At 48.1% G+C, this 26,950-nt stretch overlaps 10 protein-coding genes across 10 annotated transcripts; 6 read left to right on the top strand and 4 right to left on the bottom strand.

Moving 5' to 3' along the window:
• Positions 1 to 416: 416 nt before the first annotated feature.
• N7469_005392 (ELYS family protein) lies at positions 417 to 1,471 on the bottom strand (the record flags this gene model as incomplete). The annotated part of the gene is made up of 3 exons (XM_056644312.1): positions 417 to 956; positions 1,016 to 1,245; positions 1,318 to 1,471. 3 exons carry the CDS (start codon positions 1,469 to 1,471, stop codon positions 417 to 419), a joined length of 924 nt encoding a protein of 307 aa, XP_056501126.1.
• A 314-nt stretch (positions 1,472 to 1,785) lies between these two features.
• smc4 (condensin subunit SMC4) lies at positions 1,786 to 6,328 on the top strand (the record flags this gene model as incomplete). The annotated part of the gene is made up of 3 exons (XM_056644313.1): positions 1,786 to 5,289; positions 5,343 to 6,095; positions 6,155 to 6,328. The coding sequence occupies 3 exons, from the start codon at positions 1,786 to 1,788 to the stop codon at positions 6,326 to 6,328; spliced, it is 4,431 nt and encodes a 1,476-aa protein (XP_056501127.1).
• An 826-nt stretch (positions 6,329 to 7,154) lies between these two features.
• On the top strand, positions 7,155 to 10,234 carry N7469_005394 (GH92 family glycosyl hydrolase; the record flags this gene model as incomplete). The annotated part of the gene is made up of 10 exons (XM_056644314.1): positions 7,155 to 7,526; positions 7,626 to 7,772; positions 7,831 to 7,951; positions 8,013 to 8,528; positions 8,600 to 8,690; positions 8,752 to 9,293; positions 9,379 to 9,467; positions 9,535 to 9,605; positions 9,682 to 9,774; positions 9,862 to 10,234. The coding sequence occupies 10 exons, from the start codon at positions 7,155 to 7,157 to the stop codon at positions 10,232 to 10,234; spliced, it is 2,415 nt and encodes an 804-aa protein (XP_056501128.1).
• Positions 10,235 to 10,950: 716 nt separating this feature from the next.
• On the top strand, positions 10,951 to 11,431 carry N7469_005395 (uncharacterized protein; the record flags this gene model as incomplete). Its single annotated transcript, XM_056644315.1, has 2 exons — positions 10,951 to 10,953; positions 11,093 to 11,431. 2 exons carry the CDS (start codon positions 10,951 to 10,953, stop codon positions 11,429 to 11,431), a joined length of 342 nt encoding a protein of 113 aa, XP_056501129.1.
• Positions 11,432 to 13,389: 1,958 nt separating this feature from the next.
• Positions 13,390 to 14,490, top strand: N7469_005396 (glycoside hydrolase family 16 protein; the record flags this gene model as incomplete). The annotated part of the gene is made up of 1 exon (XM_056644316.1): positions 13,390 to 14,490. The coding sequence occupies one exon, from the start codon at positions 13,390 to 13,392 to the stop codon at positions 14,488 to 14,490; it is 1,101 nt and encodes a 366-aa protein (XP_056501130.1).
• Positions 14,491 to 15,151: 661 nt separating this feature from the next.
• N7469_005397 (argininosuccinate lyase ARG4) lies at positions 15,152 to 16,720 on the top strand (the record flags this gene model as incomplete). Its single annotated transcript, XM_056644317.1, has 3 exons — positions 15,152 to 15,206; positions 15,320 to 16,150; positions 16,212 to 16,720. 3 exons carry the CDS (start codon positions 15,152 to 15,154, stop codon positions 16,718 to 16,720), a joined length of 1,395 nt encoding a protein of 464 aa, XP_056501131.1.
• A 1,324-nt stretch (positions 16,721 to 18,044) lies between these two features.
• Positions 18,045 to 18,470, bottom strand: N7469_005398 (uncharacterized protein; the record flags this gene model as incomplete). Its single annotated transcript, XM_056644318.1, has 1 exon — positions 18,045 to 18,470. The coding sequence occupies one exon, from the start codon at positions 18,468 to 18,470 to the stop codon at positions 18,045 to 18,047; it is 426 nt and encodes a 141-aa protein (XP_056501132.1).
• Positions 18,471 to 19,542: 1,072 nt separating this feature from the next.
• Positions 19,543 to 21,852, bottom strand: N7469_005399 (succinate dehydrogenase [ubiquinone] flavoprotein subunit; the record flags this gene model as incomplete). The annotated part of the gene is made up of 6 exons (XM_056644319.1): positions 19,543 to 19,762; positions 19,821 to 21,209; positions 21,284 to 21,447; positions 21,516 to 21,589; positions 21,674 to 21,728; positions 21,811 to 21,852. The coding sequence occupies 6 exons, from the start codon at positions 21,850 to 21,852 to the stop codon at positions 19,543 to 19,545; spliced, it is 1,944 nt and encodes a 647-aa protein (XP_056501133.1).
• Positions 21,853 to 22,919: 1,067 nt separating this feature from the next.
• N7469_005400 (uncharacterized protein) lies at positions 22,920 to 24,305 on the bottom strand (the record flags this gene model as incomplete). Its single annotated transcript, XM_056644320.1, has 4 exons — positions 22,920 to 23,398; positions 23,472 to 23,539; positions 23,602 to 23,744; positions 23,796 to 24,305. 4 exons carry the CDS (start codon positions 24,303 to 24,305, stop codon positions 22,920 to 22,922), a joined length of 1,200 nt encoding a protein of 399 aa, XP_056501134.1.
• Positions 24,306 to 25,152: 847 nt separating this feature from the next.
• N7469_005401 (putative GABA permease) lies at positions 25,153 to 26,937 on the top strand (the record flags this gene model as incomplete). Its single annotated transcript, XM_056644321.1, has 5 exons — positions 25,153 to 25,263; positions 25,319 to 25,503; positions 25,561 to 25,640; positions 25,700 to 26,080; positions 26,147 to 26,937. 5 exons carry the CDS (start codon positions 25,153 to 25,155, stop codon positions 26,935 to 26,937), a joined length of 1,548 nt encoding a protein of 515 aa, XP_056501135.1.
• Between the last annotated feature and the right edge of the window lie 13 nt (positions 26,938 to 26,950).

A 26,950-nucleotide genomic window follows, 5' to 3' on the forward strand; every position in this document is an offset into this window, starting at 1 on the left:
AAGTACCACCGCAAAAATATATAAACATGCACAATAGATACCTGTGTATTGCACCTGCATGAGCATACATGGGCATGTATGCTCATGGGCTTATAAATATTCCAATCTTCGGGAAGCAAGCGGTCAACTTATTTATGTACAATAAGATATTATATAACTAATAATTATACTACTTACTATTACCAGAGGAGCACTAGGAGTATCGATTGCTACAAGAAGAGTACATATCGCCCGATATGGTCGGGCGACCAACAGTTGCACGTAATAGTAGTATTTGGGCTACTCTGCCTCATAACCTGGAGAGATCTGGGATTATATCCTTGCAAAGGCAAGCTGCTCAAGGGCCTGAACTCCAATCGCCAAATGAATTTGCGAACGTAAAAAGCCATTTTGAAAATTGCGCCACAAGTAGGGTATTATACGCCTTGCATGCTTTCTCGTAGATCATCCCAGTTCAATCCATCTATCTTCTTGCCACCCATTGACTCGAGTTCGGGGGCCAGTCCATCCATCTGCCCGATAGCTAATCGGCGCATCATCACCGTATCCTTGGCCCCCGGGAGTGAGCTTGCATTTCCCCGCAGTAATGTTTCCTCGAACCATTGTGATTCGTCCTCGTCTAGAGGAAGTCCAACGAGGTCCATTGCTCGTCTGCTGCGGTGCTGACCGGCTGGTGTCTTGAGTACAAACTCAACGAGTTGTCCGAAGAGCCCTTGACGATCATCGTCATCGTATCTGCGAGAAAAATAGAAGGCCTCAGTGACATTGGATCGGCAGAGAGTCTCGAAGTATGCGCGCTGGACTTTCTCAGTAGCCAAAGGAGGAGCTGCGGCGAGGTAGTAGGTGATGGTAAGATTGTCATCATGCTTTGGAAGTTTTGTAAGGGTAAGGGCATGAAGAATTTCGTCGGGGAAGGTAGGAATCAATGAGGGTTCAGCGAGGTATGAAATTGCGCTCTGAGAACCTAGTAAGTATATCGACCGCTGCGTAATTGGTGATATCCTTGAATACATACCCTGAAGTCTAGACGGTCCATGTGCCAAAGACCTTCTATAAAGAGACGGTATTTCTCCGGCAAATGGCATGAACTCGCAAAGTCTGCCGCAGCGTTTGGCGCATTTCGACAATCCTTGAGAAGATAGTAAATCAAGGCTTGCTTGTGATGAATGTCTAATTCAGAAGCCACAATGTGGTCTATAAGAGATCGGAGGTCTGCATTGGATTTGGGCGGGTAAACCTTGGTCACTGTGAAGGCAAATGATTAGCTAGGAGTGTACACCATATGAGTTTGCAACCACACTTTAGCAGAGTACTGACCTCCCTTGATACCAAGTAACCCAAGTAGGCGGTCCGCGAAGAGTTGTCCCTCGAGAGAACGGCGATTGGCGACGATCTGATCGACTATCTTTGAATCGTAGGAATACTTCTTATTGAAGCTGAAGATGTGATCGAACTTCTCCCATTGCGCCATGATGAATAGAGAAGTTTAGGTAAAGGCAGAAGTTGGAAGTGGCCTATTCGCAAGTTCTCCAGGTTTCCACAAACTTCAACAACCAGGTCACAAGCTCACAGGTTCCCAAGTCTATCAGTTCACGCAGTTCGTCGTATGGAGAGAGGATCCACCGAGGCGGTGAAAGACGTGCAGCTTTGTGTTGTGGCAGATGGGCGCGCCATTCCTTTTTGGGCGGAAAATAAACACTTTGGACCTCCCCTCTCTCCCTCATCTTCTCTCCATCCCACACCACCCCTCGCCGCCCATGACGCAGTCGTCCCAACTGATTTGAAATGGCTTCGCTCGCAAAGGGTCGGCCCTCGCGCCGTTCCGCTCCTCGCAGGAGCTATGTTGTTGAAGAGACATCTGAATCAGAGGACCCCGGAAACGTGACGCCCACGCCCTCTAATCATGACAACGACGAAGAAAGCGCAGAGGAAGAGGAGGATTATACACCCGTCCCCAAGCAAGCTAAGCGCGCATCCCGCTCGAAGAGAATGACATTAGATCCTGTAACACCCGCCACCGTGAAGCCGACGCGCAAGTCCCGGCAATCGGTCGCTTCACTCGCATCGGAGTCAGAGGCCTCCCAGGCTGAAGAAACCGACGGGAACGAGAACGACGAAAATGACGAAAACACCGAGAATGATGAAAATGATGAAGGCCCCAGCATGGTCTCCGTGGTTGCCGACCCCGATTCTCCTTCGCATCAGGCGGCCTTGAAGAGGAAGAGTATCGAGCCTGCCGAGCTTGAACCCGGCTCACCTTCTAACACGGCGGCTTTAAAAAGACAAAGTATGGCTTCCCGCAAGAGTCGTGGCTCAATTACTCCTAAAGCGGCCAAGGGCTCACTCCCTACTCCAGAGCCGTCTGCATCGCCCGAATCCGAAGCACGCGCTCAAAGGGAGAGCGTGCCCCCTCTCACCGATATCACCGAGTCCGCCGTCAACCAGTCATCGCCATCAAAGCCCGCCGAAGAACCGCGATCCCAAGTGTCGTACATCAATCCGAACTCGACTGTACTGGAGAAGCCCATGGATATTGTCATGAAGTCTAGGAATATGACAGCCCCAGCACCCGCCGAACCTGCGGAAGTCAAGCCCCGAATGATTATTCAAAATTTGATCCTTAACAACTTCAAGAGTTACGCTGGGAAGCAGGTCGTTGGTCCCTTCCACGCCTCTTTTTCGTCTGTGGTCGGACCCAACGGATCCGGCAAGTCGAACGTAATCGATTCTTTGTTGTTTGTCTTTGGTTTCCGTGCCAGCAAAATGCGACAAGGCAAAATCTCCGCGCTCATCCATAATTCTGCCCAATATCCCGACCTCCCATTCTGTGAGGTAGAGGTACACTTTGAGCAAGTGCTCGATCTTCCTGATGGCGGCCATGAAGTAATCCCTGATTCTCACTTGATTGTTTCTCGCCGAGCCTTCAGAAACAACAGCAGCAAGTACTATATGAACAAGAAAGAGACAAATTTCACAACGGTCACGACCTTCCTCCGTGATCGTGGAATCGACCTGGACCACAAGCGGTTCTTGATTCTGCAAGGTGAAGTCGAGTCCATTGCCCAGATGAAAGCCAAGGCCGCCAACGAGCATGACGAGGGTCTTCTTGAATATTTAGAAGATATCATTGGAACATCCAAGTATAAAACTCCCATCGACGAGGCAGCCGCCGAGCTGGAAACTTTCAACGATGTTTGTGTCGAGAAAAACAACCGAGTTCAACACGTCGAGAAAGAGAAGACGGCGCTCGAGGATAAAAAGAATCAGGCCGTGGCATACATGGTCGAAGAAAATGAATTGTCTCAGAAGCAGTCGGCACTTTATCAAATATACATCGCCGAATGTGCCGATAACGTTCGTGTCACTGAAGAAGCCATTCTGCAGATGCAAGAGCAGTTGAATATGGAGCTAGAGAAACACGAAGGCAACGAGTCCGGCATCAAGGAGCTTGAGAAAGCCTACAAGCGTGCCTCACGCGAGTGGGAGACCATGGAGAAGGAGTCTCAAGGGCTGATGAAGGAAATGGCAAAGTACGACAAGGAGTCTGTTAAATTCGAGGAAAAGAAGAAGTTCTTGGTCAACAAGCAGAAGAAGCTGGAGAAGACGATGCAGACCAGCCGCCTTGCCGCATCTGAGTGCCAAAGCATGGTCGAGAAATATTCTGACGATATCGAGAGAAAAACTGGCGAGACCACGCAGCTTGAACAGGAGATGCAAGCGGAAGAAAAAGAACTCGAATCCATCCGTGAAAGTCTCAAGGGCAAAACCCAAGGCCTCTCTGATCAGATCGCGGCCAAACAAAAATCTCTCGAGCCCTGGAACGAGAAAATCAACCAAAAGCAATCTGCTGCTGCTGTTGCTCAGAGTGAGCTTGATATCCTTCGCGAAAGGAGCAATGCCGGCGCTGTTCTGCTTGAGGAAGCGCGTGGCAAGATCGGCACCATCGAGGAGACCCTGCAATCGAAGCAAACCGATCTTGAGGAGCGACAAGCTCAAAAGGAAACCCTGGAAGGTGAGGTTGAGAAGCTCAAGCATGATTTGAAGAAGTACATGGCTCGGGAGCCTGAAGTTCGTGCGCACGTATCCAGTGCCCGACAGAAAGCAGACGAAGCACGAGTCAGCCTGCAAAACACTCAGAACCGCGGTAGTGTGTTGACAGGTTTGATGCGTTTGAAGGAGTCCGGACGTATCGATGGATTCCATGGTCGCCTTGGAAACTTGGGAACCATCGACGAGAAGTACGATGTTGCGATTTCTACTGCTTGCCCGGCTCTTGACAATATGGTCGTGGAAACCGTAGAGGTTGGTCAACAGTGCATTGACTATCTACGCAAGAACAACCTCGGCCGAGCCAACTTCATTCTTCTGGATCGCCTGCCTCGTCGTGATATGTCGAGTATTTATACCCCAGAGAGTGTGTCGCGTCTATACGATCTCGTCAAGCCCAAAGACCCTAAGTTTGCACCGGCGTTCTACAGCGTCATGCAAAATACGCTCGTGGCTAAGGACCTCGAACAAGCCAACCGCATTGCCTACGGCGCGCGTCGGTGGCGAGTAGTAACGCTGGATGGCCAGCTAATCGATGTTTCTGGTACGATGAGTGGTGGTGGTACTCGCGTCGCACGGGGCGCCATGTCGTCGAAGCAAGTCGCGGATACTACAAAGGACCAAGTTAACCGGCTCGAGTCTGATCTTGAGGAATTGGAGAAGAAGTTCCAGCACTTCCAGGAGAAGCAACGAAATATCGAATCGCAGATGCGCGAGAAGACCGACGAAATCCCTCGGGTCGAGACAAAGATTCAAAAGATCATGATTGAGATTGACAGTACTAAGCGCAGTCTCGTCGATGCCCAGCGGCGTGTGAAAGAGCTGAGCGCGGAGCACAAGCCATCTAAATCCGACGAGTCTCAGTCTGCTGCCCTCGAGGAGCAAATCGATGCCGTGAACAACGAGATCGAGGAACTCAACAATGCGAAAAGCGGTATCGAGGAGGAGATTCAGACCTTGCAGGGCAAGATCATGGAAGTCGGTGGTGTTCGTCTTCGTGGACAAAAGGCCAAGGTTGATGGCTTGAAGGAGCAGATCAACCTGCTGACCGAAGAGATCTCCAACGCTGAGGTGCAGAAGTCTAAGAATGAGAAGCTTATTACCAAGCACTCCAAGGCCCGTGATGGCTCCGAAAAGGAGCTCGAACAGATTTCGGCAGACCTGGAAAAATTGGAGGAAGATGTCACGAACCAAGCCACTGATGCCTCTTGCTGGAGGGAAAAGGCCGAAGAGGCTGAAGAGGTAAGCTCCTTGTCAAGATGTCTTGTTGCTCAATCAAACTAACTTTATTGTAGGCTCTCGAGACCAAGAAGGGTGAACTCAAGGCCCTCAAGCAAGAGCTGGATGATAAGAAGGCTGAGTTGAACGAATCTCGTGCCACTGAGATCGAGATGCGAAACAAGCTTGACGAGAACCAGAAGGCTCTTGCAGAAAACCAGAAGCGCAGCCGTTACTGGGAGGAGAAGCTCTCGAAACTTTCCTTGCAAAACGTCAGCGACCTAGGCGAGGAGCAAGAGCCCATGGAGCTTCAAACCTACACCAACGACGAGCTTGATGCGATGAACAAGGAGTCATTGAAAGCTGTCATTGCTGCCTTGGAAGAGAAGGTCCAAAACGCTTCTGTGGATCTTTCTGTGATTGAAGAATACCGTCGTCGTACCGCCGAACACGAGGCACGGTCCGCAGACCTGGCCACTGCTTTGGCTTCCCGCGATAGCGCCAAGTCCCGTCTGGATGGTCTCCGTTCTGCTCGTCTGAATGGATTCATGGAAGGGTTTGGTATCATCTCTCTCCGGCTGAAGGAGATGTACCAAATGATCACGATGGGTGGTAATGCCGAATTGGAGTTGGTCGACTCACTGGATCCTTTCTCTGAGGGTATCTTGTTCTCAGTCATGCCGCCCAAGAAGAGCTGGAAGAACATCGGTAACCTGTCTGGTGGTGAGAAGACACTGTCCAGTTTGGCGCTGGTCTTTGCTCTGCACCACTACAAGCCGACACCACTCTATGTCATGGATGAGATTGATGCTGCGCTGGATTTCCGAAATGTGAGTTCTCTGCCATGACCATCATTTACAAATTGCAGTATACTAACATTTGCCATCAGGTCTCTATTGTTGCATCCTATATCAAGGAGCGGACAAAGAACGCACAGTTCGTTGTCATTTCTTTGCGAAACAACATGTTCGAGCTTGCCTCGCGTCTTGTCGGTGTTTACAAGGTCAACCACATGACCAAGAGTGTCACGATTGAGAACAGAGACTACATTGAGGGTCGGTAGTAATTAAGATGACGCGTGCATGATTTCTTTTCTGCATCCATGGATATAGATGCCTGGCTGGATGGGTGCTGTCTTTGCTGTTTTCGATGATATCATGGGTTCGGAGTTATGGATTTGAATACATTTCTTTCATCTAAGCTTCTCAGTGGATTCCTCTTACATTAGTGTGTGCAATTGCTGGGTTCAACTTTAAACTTGAAGTAGGACTCCTGTAGTTAGTAATGTTTACGATCATTCAGCACTCTTTCTCACGATTACCTACAAGAGTCTCAATCTCTATGTTTCAAACCACACTGCAGCCTCGACTCCCTCAACCTCTCCGCGCTGATCATCGCCCAAGCTTCAACAAGTGCACTTTCAATCCCCACATATCCCATCAAGTGTTACATTCCCAAATGCCGATCGGTACGTCCCTGCACGGCTAAGCATAAGTGTCTACTTCAACTTTGCAGCAGAGCATGGAAGCGGGGTATACCTTTCGGCAGTTCCATCTCCAATATCATAGGATGAACAATTTCCTAGCAAGGAAATGATAACCCGTGTATCCAATTCGAGTACGGAGTTATTCAGTCTTGAGAACCGGGGGTTACACTGGGAATATGCTGGATCTGGACATGAGGCTGGGGAATGTTTAAGACAAAGCACAACCCTAACTTCTCGATTCGACCTCTGTACTTACTATACTTTATCTAAACCTTGATTTCAAGTGCCGGTGATAATTAATATAAACCTAACATCCTGTCCTCCTAACTTCACTGTCGGGAATTTTTGAAATTTATTTACCCTCCCTAAATAAAAAGGTCAGGCCTATAAAGGCACCAAATCCATGCATCTACAAATCTACTCAACCCTCGCAATAGCGAGCTTATTACACACAACCGCAATATCAGCCACTGAACCACCAGCCCCGAATTCGGGCTTATCAAAATACGTCAACCCATTCATTGGCGCCGAAGGACCTGATGGAACTGGGTTTGGCGGCGGTGACATTTTCGTCGGCGGAGCACGACCATTCGGCGTCGTGAAGTTGGGTATTGATTCTACGGCGGCGAATTGGTCGACGGCTGTACTGAATGGTGGATGGACTCCAGATGGAAATGTTACGGGGTTCAGTATGATGCATGAGAGTGGGACTGGGGGTGCGCCCAAGTATGGGGTTATTTCACAGATGCCGTTGACCGGGTTGGAGGGGGTTAATGTTTTGGATAATTTGACATATAGCCAGTCCAGGGCGAGTTAAAATGTGCAAGTGTGATTGGTTCGAGGAGTGTGGATTGCTGACAATTGTTCTATATAGATTGGAAATGACGTTGCGAGTGTGGGATACTTCAAGACGAAGTTGAAGAGTGGTGTTGAGGTTGAACTTTCTGCGTCTCGACATGCGGGAATTTTGGAGTACTCTTTTCCTGAAGGCGAGAAAAATATCCTGATTGATTTATCGCATGTGAGTTTCAAGTTTATCCGTCTTCTCGTAGAAATGGCTCACTCACGATGAAAAAAAGTATCTTCCGGCTTCCCCTGGCGATGCAGATGGCCAATTATTTGCCGGAGGCGAGATTCAAATTGAAGATGATGGACAGGCATATAGTGGATACGGGACTTATGCAGGTGGTTGGAACAATGGTTTGTATTGATTCAATCACGAGATAACCCTCGAGAAGACTGTATCTAATGAAGTTCACAGGAGCCCCATTTACGGTCTACTTCCATGGAGAATTCAACAGTCGACCGAGTAAAGCACAAACATTTTCCGGACCGAATACAGATCCCATGCCACGATACCAGAATCTCGCTAACGGAGGTACGAGTCAGCCTCATTTCGGTAATCAGTCTGATAAAATCACTTCGGGCCTAATGAATGATCGTGTCGGTGTACTTCTATCCTGGAATGATGGCCCTGCTTCACACGTTACATCTCGCGTGGGAATCTCGTTTATCTCAACTGATCGGGCTAAATCATATATCAGGAAAGAAATTCCTTCCTGGAAGTTAAATGATACTGTCGCTGATACGGTGAAGGAATGGAATCAAGACGTTTTTGACAAAATACAGGTACCTATCGATGATAAGGCGAACTTGACTCATGTCAGATTACTTTATAGTTCTCTTTACTTCATGCATCTCATGCCTTCTGATCGGACGGGGGAGAATCCATTATGGGAGTCTGGTGAGCCTTATTGGGATGATTTCTACACTATGTGTGAGTTTGTATACCGGGAACTTTCTCTGCCTTACATTTCATAATTTGCATTATCTGATTTTGATTTCTAGGGGATATTTTCCGCTGCACGGTTAGCTTTTACCATATTTTCCAACCAAAGTACTACGAGTCCATGATTCGTAGCTTGATTGATATTTGGAAGTAAGTCGATCATTACACCACCTATCTCTCCCTCTGAACTCACAGTATTGTTGTATGGTAGATACGCAGGGTTCATGCCAGATGGACGCTCAGGCAATTGGAATGGACTCGTACAGGGCGGATCAGACGCAGACAATGTACTCGCAGACGCTTACGTGAAAGGCCTACGCGGAGGAATCAATTGGACTGAAGGGTATGCTGCAATGGTTAAAGATGCAGAAGTCACACCATACAATACCTTCGACCCAACCGACTTCACAGCCAGCACAAAAGAAGGACGCGGGGCACTGGATGACTGGAAAGAGTTGGGGTATGTATCGCAGGATCGGAATACGCGGTGTATATCGCGGACGGTCGAGTATAGTCTTAATGATTTTGCGGTGGCGCAGGTTGCCCGGGGTGAAATGCCTGGAGATGTGGAGAAGTATATGACTCGGTCTGCGGGATGGCAGAATATTTGGGATGAAAATGTTGAGAGTCTTGGGTTTAAGGGCTTTTTGGCACCTAGACTTGCGGATGGGCGGTTTAATGATAGTTCTTATGATCCGCGTTTATGTGGCGGGTGTGAGTGGATGGATGTGAGCTATGAGGGGATTCCGTGGGGTGAGAACATTCCATACGCCTTAGTTTTTACTTTGATATTTTTTTTTTGGAGATACTGGATTGGCTGTGCTAACAATCTTGATAGAGTATTCCTTTGTGGTTCCGCATGATGTGAAGACGTTAATCCACTTGATGGGTGGAGCGAAGACATTTGAATCGCGATTGGATATGATGGTAAGTTCTACTTTCTACTACCGCAGAATGACAGAAGAATGAATTGACATGATCATGATATGAATAGTTCAAACCAAACACTTCTGTGCAGAATCTCGGTGCCAATGGAGCTGGCATCACAACATTAATCAATATCGGGTACATAAGTCAAACTCCAACAGCAGCAAATATCAAGTTTACTTCGAATGCTAATCTTGAAAACAATCAAACGCAGAAATGAGCCAGATTTCGCCACACCTTACCTGTATAACTACATCAACAAACAAGCCAAGAGCGTGATGCAATCCCGCAGCCTCGCGAACCAATAGTACGTTGTGTAACCCGCATCCTTCCGGATATCAACCTTGTCTTCAAAGGAAGAAAAAGAACTTGCTTACAAGCAATGACATGACAGCTTCAAAGACGCCGCATACGGAATCCCCGGAAATAGTGACGCTGGTGCAATGAATTCCTGGCTATTATGGCAGATGCTTGGGATCTACCCGGTCGTCACGCAACCCGTTTACCTGTTATCGTCACCATGGTTTTCGGATTTGAATATGACTATCAACGGGGACAAGACACTGCGGATCACTGCCACGGGTCTTGATGAGGGATATTTCGTACAAGGGGTACAGATCAATGGCAACCAGTGGACAAAAAACTGGTTCGAGCATGAAGATGTGATGGTTGAGGGTGGCACGATTGAATTTCAACTGGGTAAAGAAGCGACAGCTTGGGAGACTGGGGATGTACCCCCATCACCGGGACATACTCAATTGAAGTAAATCTTACACTAGGGGGGGATAGCATCACATCAGACAATACTGGTCGATAGCTCTTCAATTGAATGATTTTGCTATGGAATCCTATACATTTCCATGCAGGTGGGGGAACAAACTGCGCGTCATGACCAAAGTCCAGCCCCACCGGTAGCAAAAAACAGCATCAGTAAATTGCAGACTTGCAGCAGGCTTGTCTTTGAGCAAACACCTCGGCTCAATGAAAGCGGGAACTCAAAGTGAAAAAAGTTTCAGTCGATCAACATGACAGGCCAATGGAAGACATTTTCAGACGAGGAAAATGCAGGTTTGTTGCGCGGAGGAGGGGGGGGGGGCTGGGTTTGACGTCAGCGGGGGAGAAGCAGCACCACTTCAACGTAGTAGAGTACTATGTATAGTATGTTAAGCACAGTATAATTTGGACTGGAGTAAATTAGAGAATCATGCGAAATTATGATTAGTGTATCAAGTGGATTAGATCAGAGTGAACTCGTATAAAGTTGCTGAGCCTCCTCATTGAAAAGCTCTTTTGTTATTTTTTCTTCTCTTGGCCACTCCCAGCCATTCCCATTTTGGTGCGTATTGTGCACTTTCCTCCACATACCCTTATCATTTCGACCAATTTGAATCGATCTGAATCTATCTCGCACTTAAATCTCTGACAAATAAACAAGATCTATTTCAGATCAATTTGAAACTGCGAATCCGCAGTTCCAGTCCCAATGGTACGTCGTCGGCCCGTCGACTCAACCACGGCTATCTAATCCTATCCATTTTTACATCTCCCACACATACATAGTACTATACCATAGTGTAGTACACTTGAAGAAATATATTTTCATATCCAATTCTAATGCAATATAGGCACCACTCAATCATCTCGTCGCCCGTGCCCCCGAAGGCTGTCCCAGTACCATCGGCGGTGGTGCTATAGCCGGCATTGTCATTGGTTCGATCGCTGGAACTCTCCTAATCATCTGGCTATGGCATATTTTCCGTCTGCCTGGTGCTTTTAGTGGTGGACGTGAACCCGACGTCGGATATCGACCACCATCTACTCGATCGAGGGAACGTAGACGTCGCAGTCGTGATGGTCGAGTGGATTATATTGAGAAGCCGAGGCGTAGTTCGTCGAGACGGTATCGCGATGAGTACTATACGGATGATGTGCGTCGGCCTGCTAAGATTTATGTGACGGATTAAGATCAAATGGGAATTGAATTGGGACTTGGAATGGGAATTGGTACTACCAATGGGTGATTTGGGAGGATTGACTTGAAGTACCTTGGGAACTGCTAATTTGATGCGATCATGACGGCGTTTAGATGGGATTGTCATGCTGATTGATGAGCTTACGATAATGAATGATCTGATCTTTACTACAGTTCTCAGTAGACCTACATACAAAGTACTCTACAGAATCCATCCAAGGGTCTACCTAGAACCTTGGATGGATTCTGTTTTTAGACCTCGACGCCACAACGTACGCTAATTTATCTAGTCTCGGTGCATTCTGTAGTCAAGCGGAGCCAATCCACTCGGTACAACTTCGGGAACAGCCACTTTGATCATACTTGGACTAAGTATGGGTCTTTAGGATGAACCTGTCAGATGTATATTTATTTAGTACAGAGAGCGAATTGTGAATTACAGAAATAGAGGAATGTGAAGTTAGACAAGACACGATGTGGCAGGACAAGTAGACTGCATATGGAGACTGTCTTGCATTTGCATGTAATGCAGATGTACCCCTGAGAAATGCGATACGTGATACAACCAATTTCCAGGCTGATTGACATGCATACATAACTAATTAGTACCACACAGGAAGACAAGAACATCACACGAGACTGCACCGTAGATCAAGGTTGATCGACCTAGACCCAATTTTGATGTGTTTGATGTAGTGTTGTTGGTCAGATGCACCAATACAGTTCACGTAGGGTTTATACTCATTATGCTCAAGTCTATATACACCTGTAGTACAGAAGATGATTCTGTATTGCAGAGTATATAGTAACCCATGAAAATCTAGTAATATTGTATATTCATTGAGATATCACCCATCACTCAATTTCAGGGGTCTTCTGTTGTATGAACAATTCTCCACCGGAAGCCCACCTTGAAAAAGTCGGGGGTCCCGCGGGTTCCAGCAGGAAATGAGAATGGAGACTGGCGGGGCGATGGGAAACAGGAACTTAAATGAGATGAATTCTTTCCAATCAACAGAACAGAAAACAAGAAAATACCATCGAGGGATGTAGTGTGTAGTACATAAGTAGTAGTACCGTCAAATATTGAAGTGTGGAAGTGTACAGAACTGGAAGTGTAAGTGGAAGTAAAAAAAAGGGGGGGGCCAAGTTGAGTCTAGACTTGAACGGATGAACTCCTCCACTTCTTTTCTTCTTCACACACTTTCCTCCAGTTAATATCAGTCAAGTCAACATTTTACAGGGTACACAGTATCACCTCTGTAATACTGTATCCTTATTTCCTCCTGTATCTCGATCTTATCACGACCCAATGAATTCCCCAGAATTCTCTACTCCCTCAATGGTTGTTGTGTGGTCAACCGGGTCAAATTTGGTTTAGGCCCAGGCACGGGGCTGCTGCCCAGCTGAAGCTATTCCCATTTCTGGTTTAGATGGATGCACTATGGATGCCCCACTGTCTCTGCTTCATGCTGGATTCAGAGACAATCGGCGTGCAGATTTCCCCCTTACCGGTGCTTCCATATCCACTTTAGGCCCTGCGCTAAACACTGAGTGGCGCGGTGGTCCCCTGGTCCCTGGCGTCTTTTCTCGTCTCACTGTTTTTCTCCCCCCCCCCCCCGAGAGAAGACCTTCTCTTTCTTCATCCTCTCGCTCCCCAATAATAACTGCCGGCTTTCCTTCCAATCCTTTTACTCGGTGCGATTGTTTTTATATCGCCCGTCCATTCTTTTGAAACCTAGTTAGGTACTTGTTACCTTTCGAGAGGTTTCTTTCGAGGCTTGTTCCTCGTATCCACTCACTTATCGGATTGCCTTTGCAGTATTATTTCTGGGAATTAACGGAGCGAGAGAAGAAAACAACCAAGAAAGAAAAAAGATCAAAACAAAACAATTTCAGCAATCAATTGGTTAGACATCAACTGAGATATTCGGAGAGAAGAAAGCAAACATGAAGGCTTTCTATCAGCTCGCCGCCGTCGCGGCACTAGTTGGCTCGGCTTTTGCCCAAACTTTCAGTGAATGCGACCCAACCAAGAAGGATGGTTGTCCAGCAGACCCGGCATTCGGTACGGAGCATACGTTCTACTTCAATGAGACCCTCGACACCACCATTTGGAACATGAGCACCGGCTCAATCGACTATGTCGATGATGGTGCCGAATTCACCATCCACAAGGAAAAGGAGTCTACTCTGCTGCAGTCCAACTTTTATATCTTCTTCGGTGTCGTCGAGTCCTGGGTCAAGATGGCCAAGGGTGTTGGTATTATTAGCAGTGTCGTTCTCGAATCCGATGACTTGGATGAGATTGATTGGGAATGGGTCGGCTACAACACTTCCTCCGTGCAAAGCAACTTCTTCGGTAAGGGTAACGACTCGACCTTTGACCGCGGTGGTTTCCACTATGTCCCCAATGCCGATACCGAATTCCACAACTACACCACCTACTGGGATCAGGACAGGCTGGAGTGGTGGATCGATAACAAGCTTGTCCGTACCGTTAATTACGACCAGGGCAACACTCTCGGCGGCAAAAATTATCCCCAGACCCCCTGTCAGGTGAAGATCAGTAACTGGCCCGCTGGTACCAAATCCGCTGCTCAGGGAACCGTTGATTGGGCCGGTGGTCTGGTCAACTACGACGATGCTCCCTTCACCATGACCGTTCAAAAAATTCGTATCCAAGATTTCCACTCCGGCAAGGAATACACCTATGGCGACAAGACAGGTGACTGGCAAAGTATCAAGGTGGCCGACGGTAACTCGACAGTCCTCGACGAGTTGAACAAGCCGCCCAAGAAGTCCCTGTCCGAGAAATGGGATGATCTCGGTACTGGTGCCCATGTCGGGGTGTACGTCGGCGCCTCTGCCGCCGGTGTAATCCTCATCGCTGGATTCCTGCTTTGGTGCCTGCGTCAGCGCCGCAAGGGCCGTCTCGAATATGCCCTGGACGACGCTCGCTACACCAACGAGCGTACCGACGCACAGAATTTCCAAAATGACTGGAAGTCAACTGAATGGAGAAACAGTGGCTATCGCCAGGTGAGCTAAAAGGCTCTCCGGTGATTCCCTCTTTTTATTCTTTCTCTTTTTCATTGCGATCTTTCCTTTCTATGATGAACGGGTTCTGTGAGCCCATCTCCGCTTCTCCAATTCCGACGTACCCATGAAGAGACGAGAATCTCGTGACCAACTTCTGTGGGGACGTCTGGTGGGCAAATCTTAATGACTTTTTCTCTCGATACAACTCTCGATACAACTCTCGCTCTTACCACTCACTCGCTCTCGCCCTCTCTATCTCTGTTATTCTGGGCTATCATAATTCCCACTTTGCCAATGCCCTCGGTTTTGGCCTTTTCTTCTCCCTGGCACACTGGGCGTCTTATAGACTTGATGCCGTCTGGTTGGTTGGGGACTGTTCTTTTCCACTCCATATACACGCATGACCTGTACATACTAGCACTGGATCCTCCAATTCATTGTTTATTTTCATTCAACTATGATTCCACACTTTTCAGCCTCTTCTATTCGAGTATAACAATCGAGTATAACAATCAATCTTATAAACGCTGTTCTTCTGTATAGTACTCGGCTGCTCTCCCAAAGGGGCTTAGTGCCCCAACTAATCATTTCCCGCCAATTCCTCCGCCTCCACCGTTCGTTCTTTAAACATCCCACTTTCTTTTCTTTTTGACTCAACACAAACGCCAAAATGAGCAATCCCAAAGGTGTCGCCGAGAACATGCTCTGGGGAGGTCGTTTCACCGGTATGGTCAATTTCTCTCAATCTCCCCAAATACTTAGACCTCAGCCTACCCTCGCCCAAACTCCACCCCCCGCATTGACTCATAACCATGCTCACCACCGTTTTGATCTCCAGAGGGCATCGACCCCCTCATGATGCAGTATAACATGTCTCTCCCCTTCGATAGAGTGATGTGGAAACAAGACATCGCCGGCTCAATTGCTTTCGCCCGCGCAAACATGAACAATGGCATCCTAACCGCCCACGAGTTCGCCGAAATCGAGCGCGGATTCGCGCAAATCGCCCAAGAATGGAGCACCAACACCTTCGAAGCTAAAGAGAACGACGAAGATATCCACACCGCCAACGAACGCCGTCTCTCCGAAATCATCGGCAAGGAAATCGGCGGTAAATTACACACTGGTCGCTCGCGCAATGAACAAGTCGCTACCGACATGCGCCTCTGGCTACGTGATGAATTGCGCATTCTGGACTCTCACCTTTGCGACCTTATTAAGGTCTCTGTTGCCCGTGCCGAGAAGGAAATTGAGATCATCATGCCGGGTTATACCCATCTCCAGAAGGCCCAGCCTGTTCGTTGGTCCCACTGGATGTTGTCGCATGCTACCGCTTTTGCTAGCGAGTTGCAGCGTCTGCGTGAGGTTATTGCTCGTGTTAACCGCAGTCCTCTTGGCTGTGGTGCTCTTGCTGGTAACCCCTTCCAGATTGATCGTCATGCTATGGCTAAGGAACTTGGTTTCGATGATCTTCTGTATAACTCCATGAACACTGTCGGTGACCGTGATTTTGCTATGGAGACTATGCAGTGGGGTAGCTCTTTCATGCTCAAGATCTCTCGATGGGCTGAGGATTTGATTATCTACAGCAGTTTGGAATTCGGCTTCGTCCGTTTGTCTGATGCTTACTCTACTGGTTCTTCGTTGATGCCTCAGAAGAAGAATGCTGGTATGTCTAGATAATTCCGTGCCGCAATTCCTGGCTTCAATTTATGCTAATGCTCTATTAGATTCCCTGGAACTCCTCCGTGGCAAGTCAGGCCGTGCTTTCGGTCAGATGGCTGGTCTGATGTGCACTATCAAGGGTCTTCCTACTACCTACAACAAGGATCTGCAAGAGAGTATCGAGCCTCTCCTCGACCACATCAAGACTGTCAGCGACAGCATCCAAATCGCCACCGGCGTTCTGTCCACTCTGACCACCATTCCGGAGAAAATGTCCGCCGCTCTGGCCCCAGAGATGCTGGCCACCGAGATCGCCGACTACCTCGTCCGCAAGGGTGTTCCTTTCCGCGAGGGACACCACATCTCCGGTCGTGTCGTTGCGCTTGCTGAAAACACCGGTATCCCCATGGACAAGCTCTCGATGGAACAGCTCAAGGCCGTTGATGCTCGTTTCGGAGATGATGTGCAGACTTGCCTTGACTATGAACGTGCCGTTGAGCTTAAGGATGCTGTTGGTGGTACCAGCAAGCGGGCTGTTCTGGAACAGACTGCCGTTCTTAAGAAGCTTTTGTAATGCACTGCTTTTTTTTTTCTTGTGATATCTATGTGGGATGGATTGGGATGGGATGGAATTGAGATCGGTTCAAATTAAAAGTATACCATGAAAAGATTAGCACTGCGAATACCTATTGGTATTTATGATTTCGGTTAGACAAATGATGTGATATGAATTGGATTTCTCTAGTAGAATAGACACAGTAATAAAAGTTCAATAGTATAAACTTGTATCAAAGGAGTCATTAACGTATGAGAAGAATAGGGGTATAACATGACGCAAGATACAGACAAACAATCCAAAGAAAAGAAGAACTCTCAACTATCAAGTCTCACGTCTCAAGTCTCTCTGCGGTCTTTCTCTAAATCCTCCCACGAGAACTTCCTCCCTTCACCAGCACTATATTGAACACCAAGGAATCCATCAGAATCAAAAGGTAAATCTCCACGAACAGACAACCCACTCCTCTTCTGACTATTTTCAACATTCACCAAATTCAATCCTAACCCCGACAAATCCCCAATCCCAGTCCCAGTCCCAGTCCCAGTCCCAGTCCCAGTACTAGTTCGATGCCCACTAAGTCCCGTCTCAATCATCTCAATACTAGCACTCGCACTCCCCGAATCATCATAATCCATAAAACTCATAACATGTTCATTCTGCTTTGTTTTCCCTTTCTTTGCCCGCCACGCTGAAACAGCACTAAATCGGGAACGAGAAGCAGGACTAGGTGAGTTCGAGTTTGAACTCGAACTCGGACGTCTCGCGGATAGGACTGGGGAACCCGACTCTTCCTCATTGATACATGACATTCGATCTAGATTCGCACTCATGATAATCCCATCTTTCGTCACGATTTTTCGAGCCATGTATCGGGATGTCAATGTACTTGTACCTAACCCCTTCCCTGACCCTGTAGAATTTATCACATTTCCATTGAGTGTTTCAGAGACTGCGGAAAAATGGGTTTGATAATGAGGACCTGGAGATCGAGGATAATTGTTTCTTGGTTGATTGATTAATTCCGAGCATGGTTGTTCTGGTAATTCCAGTCTTCCCCAGCGAAATCCTGTATCATTTAATTCTGGGATGTAACCTGCAGCCCGTGGAGATAGAGGGTGATTAACAGAGACGGGTGCTTCTTTCGCAGGGGGAATAAGAAGTGGTGCTGGAGTTATTTTCGTGGATGGTGTCGTTGAATTCGATGCTGTCGACAGGGTTAGAGATGAGATTGTCGAAGGATTATAGTAGCTTAGATCTCCCAGGCTAGATATTGGAGTTTCGTTCGAGGATGTAGTGTCTTTTATTTGGTTAGTGGTTTGCTTTATCTGTCTTGGCTAGATTAAGTGGTATACTTGCCAGTGGAATGATGGTTATCTTGGGCCTCTGCGCCTGCACCTGCACCTGCACCTAGTACAGCGTCTACTGATGAGGGACCGTTGCTTGTAGGATGAAAGCGGTCTCGAGTTCGCAGGGATTCGGTGGATGTAGAGCGATCCATGGTGACTTTGGCTTTGGTCTTCTTTCGACGTCGTTTGAGGCAGAAGAAAAGAAGGATACCAAGGAGGATCGCAGCCAGTGCGCCACCTACAGCACCACCTATCGTGCCAGCGTTACTAGAATTCGAATCTTTTGAAGAGGTATTGTCTGCTGTCTGGGTTGCAGTAGTCGTAGATGTTGTTGATGATGTGCTTGCAGACGGGGTACTCGTCGCATCAGACGTGGAGGATATCGAAGTAGAAGTGGAAGAAAATGAACTTGAAGACATGGTTGAAGTTGGAGCCACCTCCGAAGTAGAAAGAGTCGTTTGACTGGTTTGGGTTATACCACTAGTTGTACTTGAAGTAGAAGATTTGGTAACTTGCTTCGTCGTCGATTCTGAACTATCATCCGGACATATCCCATCGGTACAAGGGTCTATCGAACAACATCCTTGAAAAGGTCCGGCAGTGCATACATAAAACTGCTTGCCACCGGTGCACTCCATCGCTGCTCTTCCAGATCTTCCAGCTTGCGCTAACATGATAGAGATGGGAGTTAATAGTTTTTGATATTGGTCGGCATTAAGGGTGTTGCATCGTCGGGATAATAGTTTCCCTTCTATACTTTACGGAATAATTGAAGGTGTGTAGGGATGAAATGAGATCGAGTCTTGGACTCGGTCATTGTAAAGATATTCTTAGTCCTTTTGTATGTATTTGCCTCTTCATGCTGTCAAAGAAAGTGGCTTCTTTAAGAGGGTTTTGTGCTTGGAGGACCAATCATGGTATAGCTTTCTTTCTGTTCCAGAACAGTCCTTCGGTTTGGCAATATACTACTCAGTTGTACTGAGTGGCAATCCTCAAGATTACCTGGCTTGTCATGGTAACAGTATAGAGATTGCAATGCTCAAGAATAGGGAGAAAAGAGTTCACTAAGGAGACTTGGAAGATCGACCCGATCGATTCTTTGTTCATAACCCTAACTCACCAAATCTAAATCAAAACCAGGATAGAGATTACGATGGAAGACATCATTATACCCCAAAAGAGTATACTACGAAAGGAACTTGTTTAACAAAAAAGAAATCCAGTGATATGAGACAACTGAGAAAAAAAGAACTCAGTACACCAACTCTTCGCCGTTAGACAAGAAAAAAAGGAATAGAAAATATGGCTATACAGGATGGTAAGTATCACAAGTCAATAGAAAACATGCTCTTTTCGTGGGCTTCTCATCACCGCCTTCGAGATCAGGCCCAAGCCTGGGATGATGTGTTGCCCAATTAGCATCGGAAACAAGTCCGTGGTATTCTTCCAAAGCAACCTCGAATGCTTCACTCCTCTCAACAAAGCGCGAGCTTAGTAGGTACGCTTGAAGGGAGGAACGGGCTTGCACTCAGACTCGTCCAGAGTGTTGGCCTCAACAGCACGGTATCCGAGCTCAACCTCACCATGGGGCTTCTTCTGCCATGTGAGGGTGTGCTTCATCCAGTTCTCGTCGTCACGATCGGGGAAGTCCTCACGGGCGTGAGCACCACGGGACTCCTTACGGTTGGAGGCAGCGAGAGCGGTTTGAGAACTGTAAATAAGTTAGCATAGGAACGTTGGGCTGGTGGGGAGTTCAATTATTAACGTACGCGCAAGTCAGAAGGTTACGGAGCTCGAGAGTCTCAACAAGGTCGGAGTTCCAGATCATGGAACGGTCCTTGGTGCCGACCTGGTCGTACCAGCTGTCGATCTCAGTGACACGCTTGACACCCTCATCCAGGGACTCCTGGGTACGGAAGACAGAGACATCGCTCTGCATGGCCTTCTGCATGGCAAGACGGATGTCGTTGGTGGACTTGGGACCATCGGCGTTACGGACGAAGTCCAGGTCCTTGATAGACTGGGCACCGGCGTCGGAGGAGAGCTCCTTGTGGGGCTTGCCGGGGGTAGAGATGTCACGGACGCGGTGGGAGACAGCACGGCCGAAGACGATCAGATCGAGCAGAGAGTTGGCACCCAGACGGTTGGCACCGTGGACAGAGACGGAAGCGGCCTCACCACAGGCGAACAGACCAGGAACAACCTTGTCCTTACCGTTCTCATCGACAGTCAGGACCTCACCAGTGTACTTGGTGGGGATACCACCCATGTTGTAGTGAACAGTGGGCAGAACGGGGATGGGCTGCTTGGTAACGTCGACACCGGCAAAAATGGAGGCAGTCTCGGAGATACCAGGCAGACGCTCGTGGAGAAGCTCAGCGGGCAAGTGGCTCAGCTGCAGGTAGATGTGGTCCTTCTCAGGACCGACACCACGGCCCTCACGGATCTCAAGGGTCATGGAACGAGACACAACGTCACGAGAAGCCAGATCCTTGGCGGTAGGAGCGTAACGCTCCATGAAACGCTCACCCTCGGAGTTGAGCAGGTAACCACCCTCACCACGGGAACCCTCGGTGATCAGGCAGCCGGCACCGTAGATACCAGTAGGGTGGAACTGGACGAACTCCAGATCCTGGTTGGGCAGACCAGCACGAGCAGCCATAGCCATACCGTCACCAGTGCAAGTGTGAGCGGAGGTGCAGGAGAAGTAGGCACGTCCGTAACCACCGGTGGCTAGGACAGTGTGGTGAGCCTTGAAACGGTGCAGGGTACCGTCCTCCTGGTTATAGGCGATGATACCGCGGCACTCGCCGTCCTCCATCAGAAGATCGAGAGCGAAGTACTCGATGAAGTAGTTGGTGTTGTGGCGCAGAGACTGTCCATATAGAGTGTGCAGCAAAGCGTGACCGGTACGATCAGCGGCAGCACAGCAACGGTAGGCTTGACCACCCTTACCGAACTCCTTGGATTGACCACCGAAAGCACGCTGGTAGATACGACCATCCTCGGTACGCGAGAAAGGGCAACCGTAGCCCTCGAGCTCACGGACGGAGGCGGGGGCCTCACGGGTCATGTAGTGAATAGCATCCTGGTCACCGAGCCAATCCGAACCCTTCACGGTATCGTACATGTGCCATCTCCAGTCATCCTCGTGCATGCTATAAAGATCCTCCGTTAGCTCGAGATCGGCAGACGGCTTGCTATGCGATTGTCGGTTGGGAGAGTGACGTACTTTCCAAGAGCCGCGTTAATACCACCCTGGGCAGCGACGGTGTGTGATCGAGTAGGGAACAGCTTAGAGACGCAAGCAGTGTTGAAGCCAGCCTCGGCCAGACCGAAGGCAGCGCGCAGACCGGCACCACCGGCACCAACAACGACGGCATCGTACTCGTGGTCCTATTTCCGGTCAGATTTCTTGCTCAATGGCGACTGGATGAGCCCTTTATGGCGATTCTGTGGCTTACGATGATCGGGTACTTCTCAGCGAGATAGCTGGTGTTCTCCTTAGCGCGCAGAGGTCCGTTTCCAAAGATCCGGGCTAATGGGAGCGAAGAAAAAAGATTGTTAGTGGTGACGCAAGACAACGGTGGGATAGATCGGTTGGGAAAGGTTCAATGCGTACCAGCGGGGCGCGAGGAAGAAAAGAGACGTCTCTGATCCCTTAAGATACGGGAGACCTATACATGCACCAAAGAGACAGGTTAGTTAAAGAGTCGCGCACTTCACACTCGGGCCGAAAAGATCGCGCCGGTAACTGACCTTGGAGGCGGGAGCCAGGCTCCGCATGCTCAGGGAGCTCATTGTGAAGGGGTCAGAAGAGAGACGATCTCTAATTAACCCAGACAAGGAAGAAACACCGGGATGGTGGTGAAGTTCAGCTTGGTTAGAGCGGAGAGGATATGGAAATTGGGGGGGAACTCCTTCTTGGGAATTCCTTCTTCGGGTTCACAGTTGGCAGTTTGGTGCTGACTAACCCGGGTTACGATGGACCAGCTGCCGAGCAGCCGGGCCGAGGCCAATCAGCGTGCACGGAATGGTCAGGTCATTCCGGGGGGACACCCTCGCTGCACGTGATCCCCTATTCGTTTTGCCGGCTGTCGGAAGAGGTCGGGGCAAGCCAAATAGCCGGTTCATAGTAGGGTAGGTTGGATCATAATGATACTATCTATACAACTACCAGTGTATCAAATATGAACAATACCTTGAAATACTATTGAGATAATTGATCTCTCAGTCATAACTGAAAATGACAATCTTCATAGACCTGAAAGGTGCAATAAGGGTAACTATAAATATGCCTGGGATACCAGGTTATACATGCATATACATCCGAGCCTCGGATCAGCGACGGCACAGGCTCAAACCTCATACTACTAGACAATTGACAAACATCATATTATATTAATAATATAAGTACATCCCTGGAGTTGCCCAATATATTTGAAGACCAAATATTCAGCATTCTGATTATGAAGAAGATCCTTCTACATGGGCTTATTGATGATAGGACAGACCAATACTATTAGGGATTGCACAATCTACTGGTACATGCATCAAATTCATTTCCAGTACTAATCCAATTAGTATTATCTCAAGCCCAAACACTTCTAGTCATATTCCTGGTCTATTGAAGTGGCTGAAGATGATATTAAAACTGTCATTGTTTCCACCAAAAAAAATCAAGCCATTTGACCCAATACTTACGGAAAGATGCTCAATGAGATAGACCTCTATCTCATGGATGATCTACAGATACTCGTTACACATAATATCTAGAAATGCAAATAGTTTCTATATCCATCATTGTCCTAGCTCAGAGCATACGTGCGCTCCCAGTATACATACTCCGAGGGTAATACTATCGGATCTCAAAGACCAGGACGGTCCCGATGATGCTGCTCCTCAATCTCCACCGTAACATCTACCGTCCTTAACACAGAGCCCTTTCCTTGGAGATCATGCGTTAAACGCCGCGTACTTTCTGTCCCATCGCTCGAGTTAGAGCGTCGACCACCTTCATTATTCTGATTTGGATCCAACCCCGACGAGACCTGCGTGATTACCCGATTATCACCTCCCCATCCGTCAAACATGGACCGTCCATTTCTACTCGGCCGTCCCCGTGACCTTGACCGAGATTGCGACTGACTTGCCTCTGATGAGAGTTGATTGATATATCCACTAGCTTTGGTTTGCGGAAGCTCGAGTCCGATCCCGTCTGGTATTTGGGTGGTAGTTAAGCCAGAGTGCAGGCCGGCGAAAATATGGTAGAGGGTCGGAACGCAAGCGATCACGACAGTTGTTAGCATCATTGCTTGGCCGACGGTTTCCCAGTCAATGATGTCCCCTTTTTTACGTGTCAGTATAGGTAAATGAGCGGCGAGGAGTGGGATTTGGAAAGGGAGTTAGGAATGACGAACAGGAGACGTCGGTTGAATGGACAAATGAAGGTATGAGGGCTAAGTGAGTGATTCCAAGGCCGACGATGCTGTTTTGAGTTAGCCAGTGGCAATTATCTCGGCTCAGAAAGCACTGTAAATATTGCAATACCTGATACGTGAAAAGAAGGAGCACAAGATCTTTACACGCTTGTGCAAGGCCAACTGGACATTCCGCATCATGATGAATGGCAGCATGACGATGATTATCTCCGTAATGATGTTGAAAATAGCAATTGGGTAAAAGATAGCGCCCTGTTTGTATGGTTAAATCAATATCGTGCCGGAATATACGTGTATACTGACCTTTCCTGTACATCGCTCGGGGGAGTATAGCCACGGATCGGGCAATGAACAATGAAAAGCAATACCAAAAACAGCGAATATCAACCATCCGACAACAATTCCGGCGGCGATAACACAAATTCGACGAAGGATTTTATCCGGCGTCAGTTTCCAAACCAGCAAGAGAGTCGACAATTTTGAAAGCGACAAGACAAGGATGAGTAGGATGTGAGCAGCATAGGCCAATTTGCTCCAAGCTTGGATATCCCCATCACTGAGCCGGTCTTGATGCTTTCCCAGTCCATGATCAACAGCTTTTTGCAAGAGAACAACTTGAACAATGGAAAGAACCAAAGCGGCCCAGATGGGAATATTCACGGCTGTTCGTCGCTGCTTGAAATAAATTGCCGAACCGAACTTAGCAAGCACAAAAATGATAGCAACAATCAAAAGGGATACTGAAGTCAAGGTGATAATAGTGCCACGATTATCCCTTGTCAGGGCCTGAAAGGCATCGTGTTGTTCGGCCATCGGACCATGGCATCGACTTCAATGATTTGGGAGAACTTGTGGAGAAGCAGGTCAGCATATAAAAAAATGCATTTGTTGTCCTTTCAATCCTTCGGCTTTCCCTCCCACATCCCCTGTAATCACGTTCCCTTCCATTTGAAAATTTTGCACCCTTGTCGCTTCTTCGCATGCAGCCTCTACTACGGGATTCCTACAAGGGGGCTGCACGAGGTGGCGTGGCTCCATTTCCTTCCATATTGTGTTCGGTACAAGGATGCGAATCCCGTCTGTGCGGTATGTTTAGTACAATGAGTCCTTCTAAACCAAACAAACCAATCGCGTCGAACAAGCCAGGCTAGCCCGAGGGAATCCCATCAATAGGATTGTTCATAACCATTGCCCAGAATAGGTCAGGAATTTCGTGCGTGGCCAAATTTGGGAAGGATTCGACAAGCTGCAAGCGCATTGACTAGCGACTCGCAAAAAACCGGGTCTTTTACTCGTCAAGGTTAGAAGCTCATAAACGAAGTACCCCGGAAAGCGGGCCAATGATCTCCCTGAGGCCCAGATTCCCTACTAAATATACTAAACATCGCCTGTCTCCACGGTTAAATGCAAACGACAAGGGTTCGTGCCGGAGCGAGCAGAAGCGATGCAACGAGGCGCATTAACGCGCATGCTAGACGTAGACTGCTTGTTTCGTATTCATTGGACAATAAACATCCCTGTCTAGCTCCTATTAGTGAAAATGAGGAGGCAAAGATAGTCCCAAGTACTTCTTGTCGGGTCCAGGACAATTTTTTTTTTTGTTTCTGGCGCCCTTTCGTTGTCTCTCCTCCGATACTGGTACTATAGTTTGCTTTTCAAGATGCAGGAAGAGATGGAGATGAAGAGTGGAAGTGCTGTGCGATCAGGGCCGGTAGGAAGTCAAAATGGTGGCTATGAGAGCGTCACTTTCCGGCAGAAACAACAATTGGAGGTAAATATAATCAGTGCAGCCCCATTAGCCAACGCAGAATCTCATTGACCATTAGCGATATCTCAATTTCTTCTCGTCCGTTGCATTCTCCGCTTGTTTGCTTGCCACATGGGAATCCGCCGGTGGTAGTCTGCTCTCGGGATTGTATAACGGCGGTCCATCAGCGATTGTTTATGGAATTATCCTGAGCACAGTGGGAAACCTGTCTATTGCTTGCTCTTTGGCCGAGCTTGCATCTTTGTAAGTACCTGCATGCTTACCAGTATCATGCGATGATACTAACTTCGATATTGACAGACATCCAACTGCAGGTGCCCAATATCATTGGAGCTATTTCCTTGCGCCTCGCGGTCGTCGCTTCATTAGCTTTTTCCAGGGTAAGCGCATTCTTTCATCAGAAACAGGGTTGTCGATGGCTGTATACTGAATTTACCAGGATGGGTCACGGTTTTCTCGTGGTCCGCACTCGTCTGTATCTCGCCATACTTCATTGGAACGCAAATCCAGGGCATGGTTGTGTTGGCGCATCCCGAATATGAGCTTGTAAGATGGCGCGGTACGCTTCTCATGTGGGCAGTTGCAATTATCCCCATCATCATTAATATCTTTGCGCGCCGCGTTCTGGGGGCAATCGAGGTTGCTGCGGGTATCATGCATGTTGTCTTCCTGCCCGTCACCATCGCAGTCTTCGTTATCCTCGCTCCTCGAAACCCTGACTCTTTTGTCTGGGAAACTTTTGTCGGCGGCTTGAGTGGCTGGAAAGATTCTGGAGTTGTATTCTCCATCGGACTTCTTGGCGTCATTACTCCCCTGAGTGGTAAGTCCCTTTACTATTTCAAATCAAAGTATAGAGGCAAGAATTTGAATCTTACAATATCAAAAGGTGTGGATGGCGTAATTCATATGGCCGAGGAAGTCAAGAATGCCAAAGTTGTTGTCCCACGCTCCATGATCTACGGTACTCTCATCAACGGCGTCCTCGCTTTCAGCTACCTGGTCGCCATCCTCTATTGCATGGGCGACTACACCGAAGCAGTGACCAGTGCTACAGGCTATCCAATCATCACAATCGCCTATCAAGCTACTGGTTCTAAAGCAGCTACATTTGTCCTCATGGCATTAGGCATGCTACCAGGCTGGATTGCTCTTTTCAACGGTCTCGCTTCCGTCACCCGTCTTACTTGGGCTTTCGCACGCGATAATGGACTTCCCTTCTCTGACTTCTTTGCCTTCGTCGATCCAACTTTTAAGATTCCCCTCCGCGCTTTGATTCTAGTCGCCTCATGCATTTTTGCTCTGTCGTTCATCCAAATTGGGTCTACAGCCGCATTCAACGCTATCCTGTCACTCAGTACACTGGGTCTCTATATTTCCTACCTTATCCCCCTCTGGCTCCTTGTCTTGAAGCGTTTCATGGCGCCCCAGGATATCCCCAAGGGAACATTCTGTCTGGGCAAACTTGGACTCCCGATGAATCTCATCGCCATCCTCTTCGCTACCTATTTTGTTATTTTTCTTCCATTTCCGGCTACGATTCCGGTTACTGGCGAAAACATGAATTATGCCGGACCCGTGCTCGGGTTCGTTATGCTCTTTGCCATTGCGGATTGGATTTTCCGAGGACGGCATAAGTGGGAAGGCCCAACGATGAGATCTTATAATAGGGACGATTGAGACTTCGAACGTC

Source organism: Penicillium citrinum (genome assembly GCF_028827155.1).
Source record: "Penicillium citrinum strain IBT 23319 chromosome Unknown utg000004l:1.0-2404223.0:1.0-2405248.0, whole genome shotgun sequence".
Lineage (NCBI taxonomy): Eukaryota > Fungi > Ascomycota > Eurotiomycetes > Eurotiales > Aspergillaceae > Penicillium > Penicillium citrinum.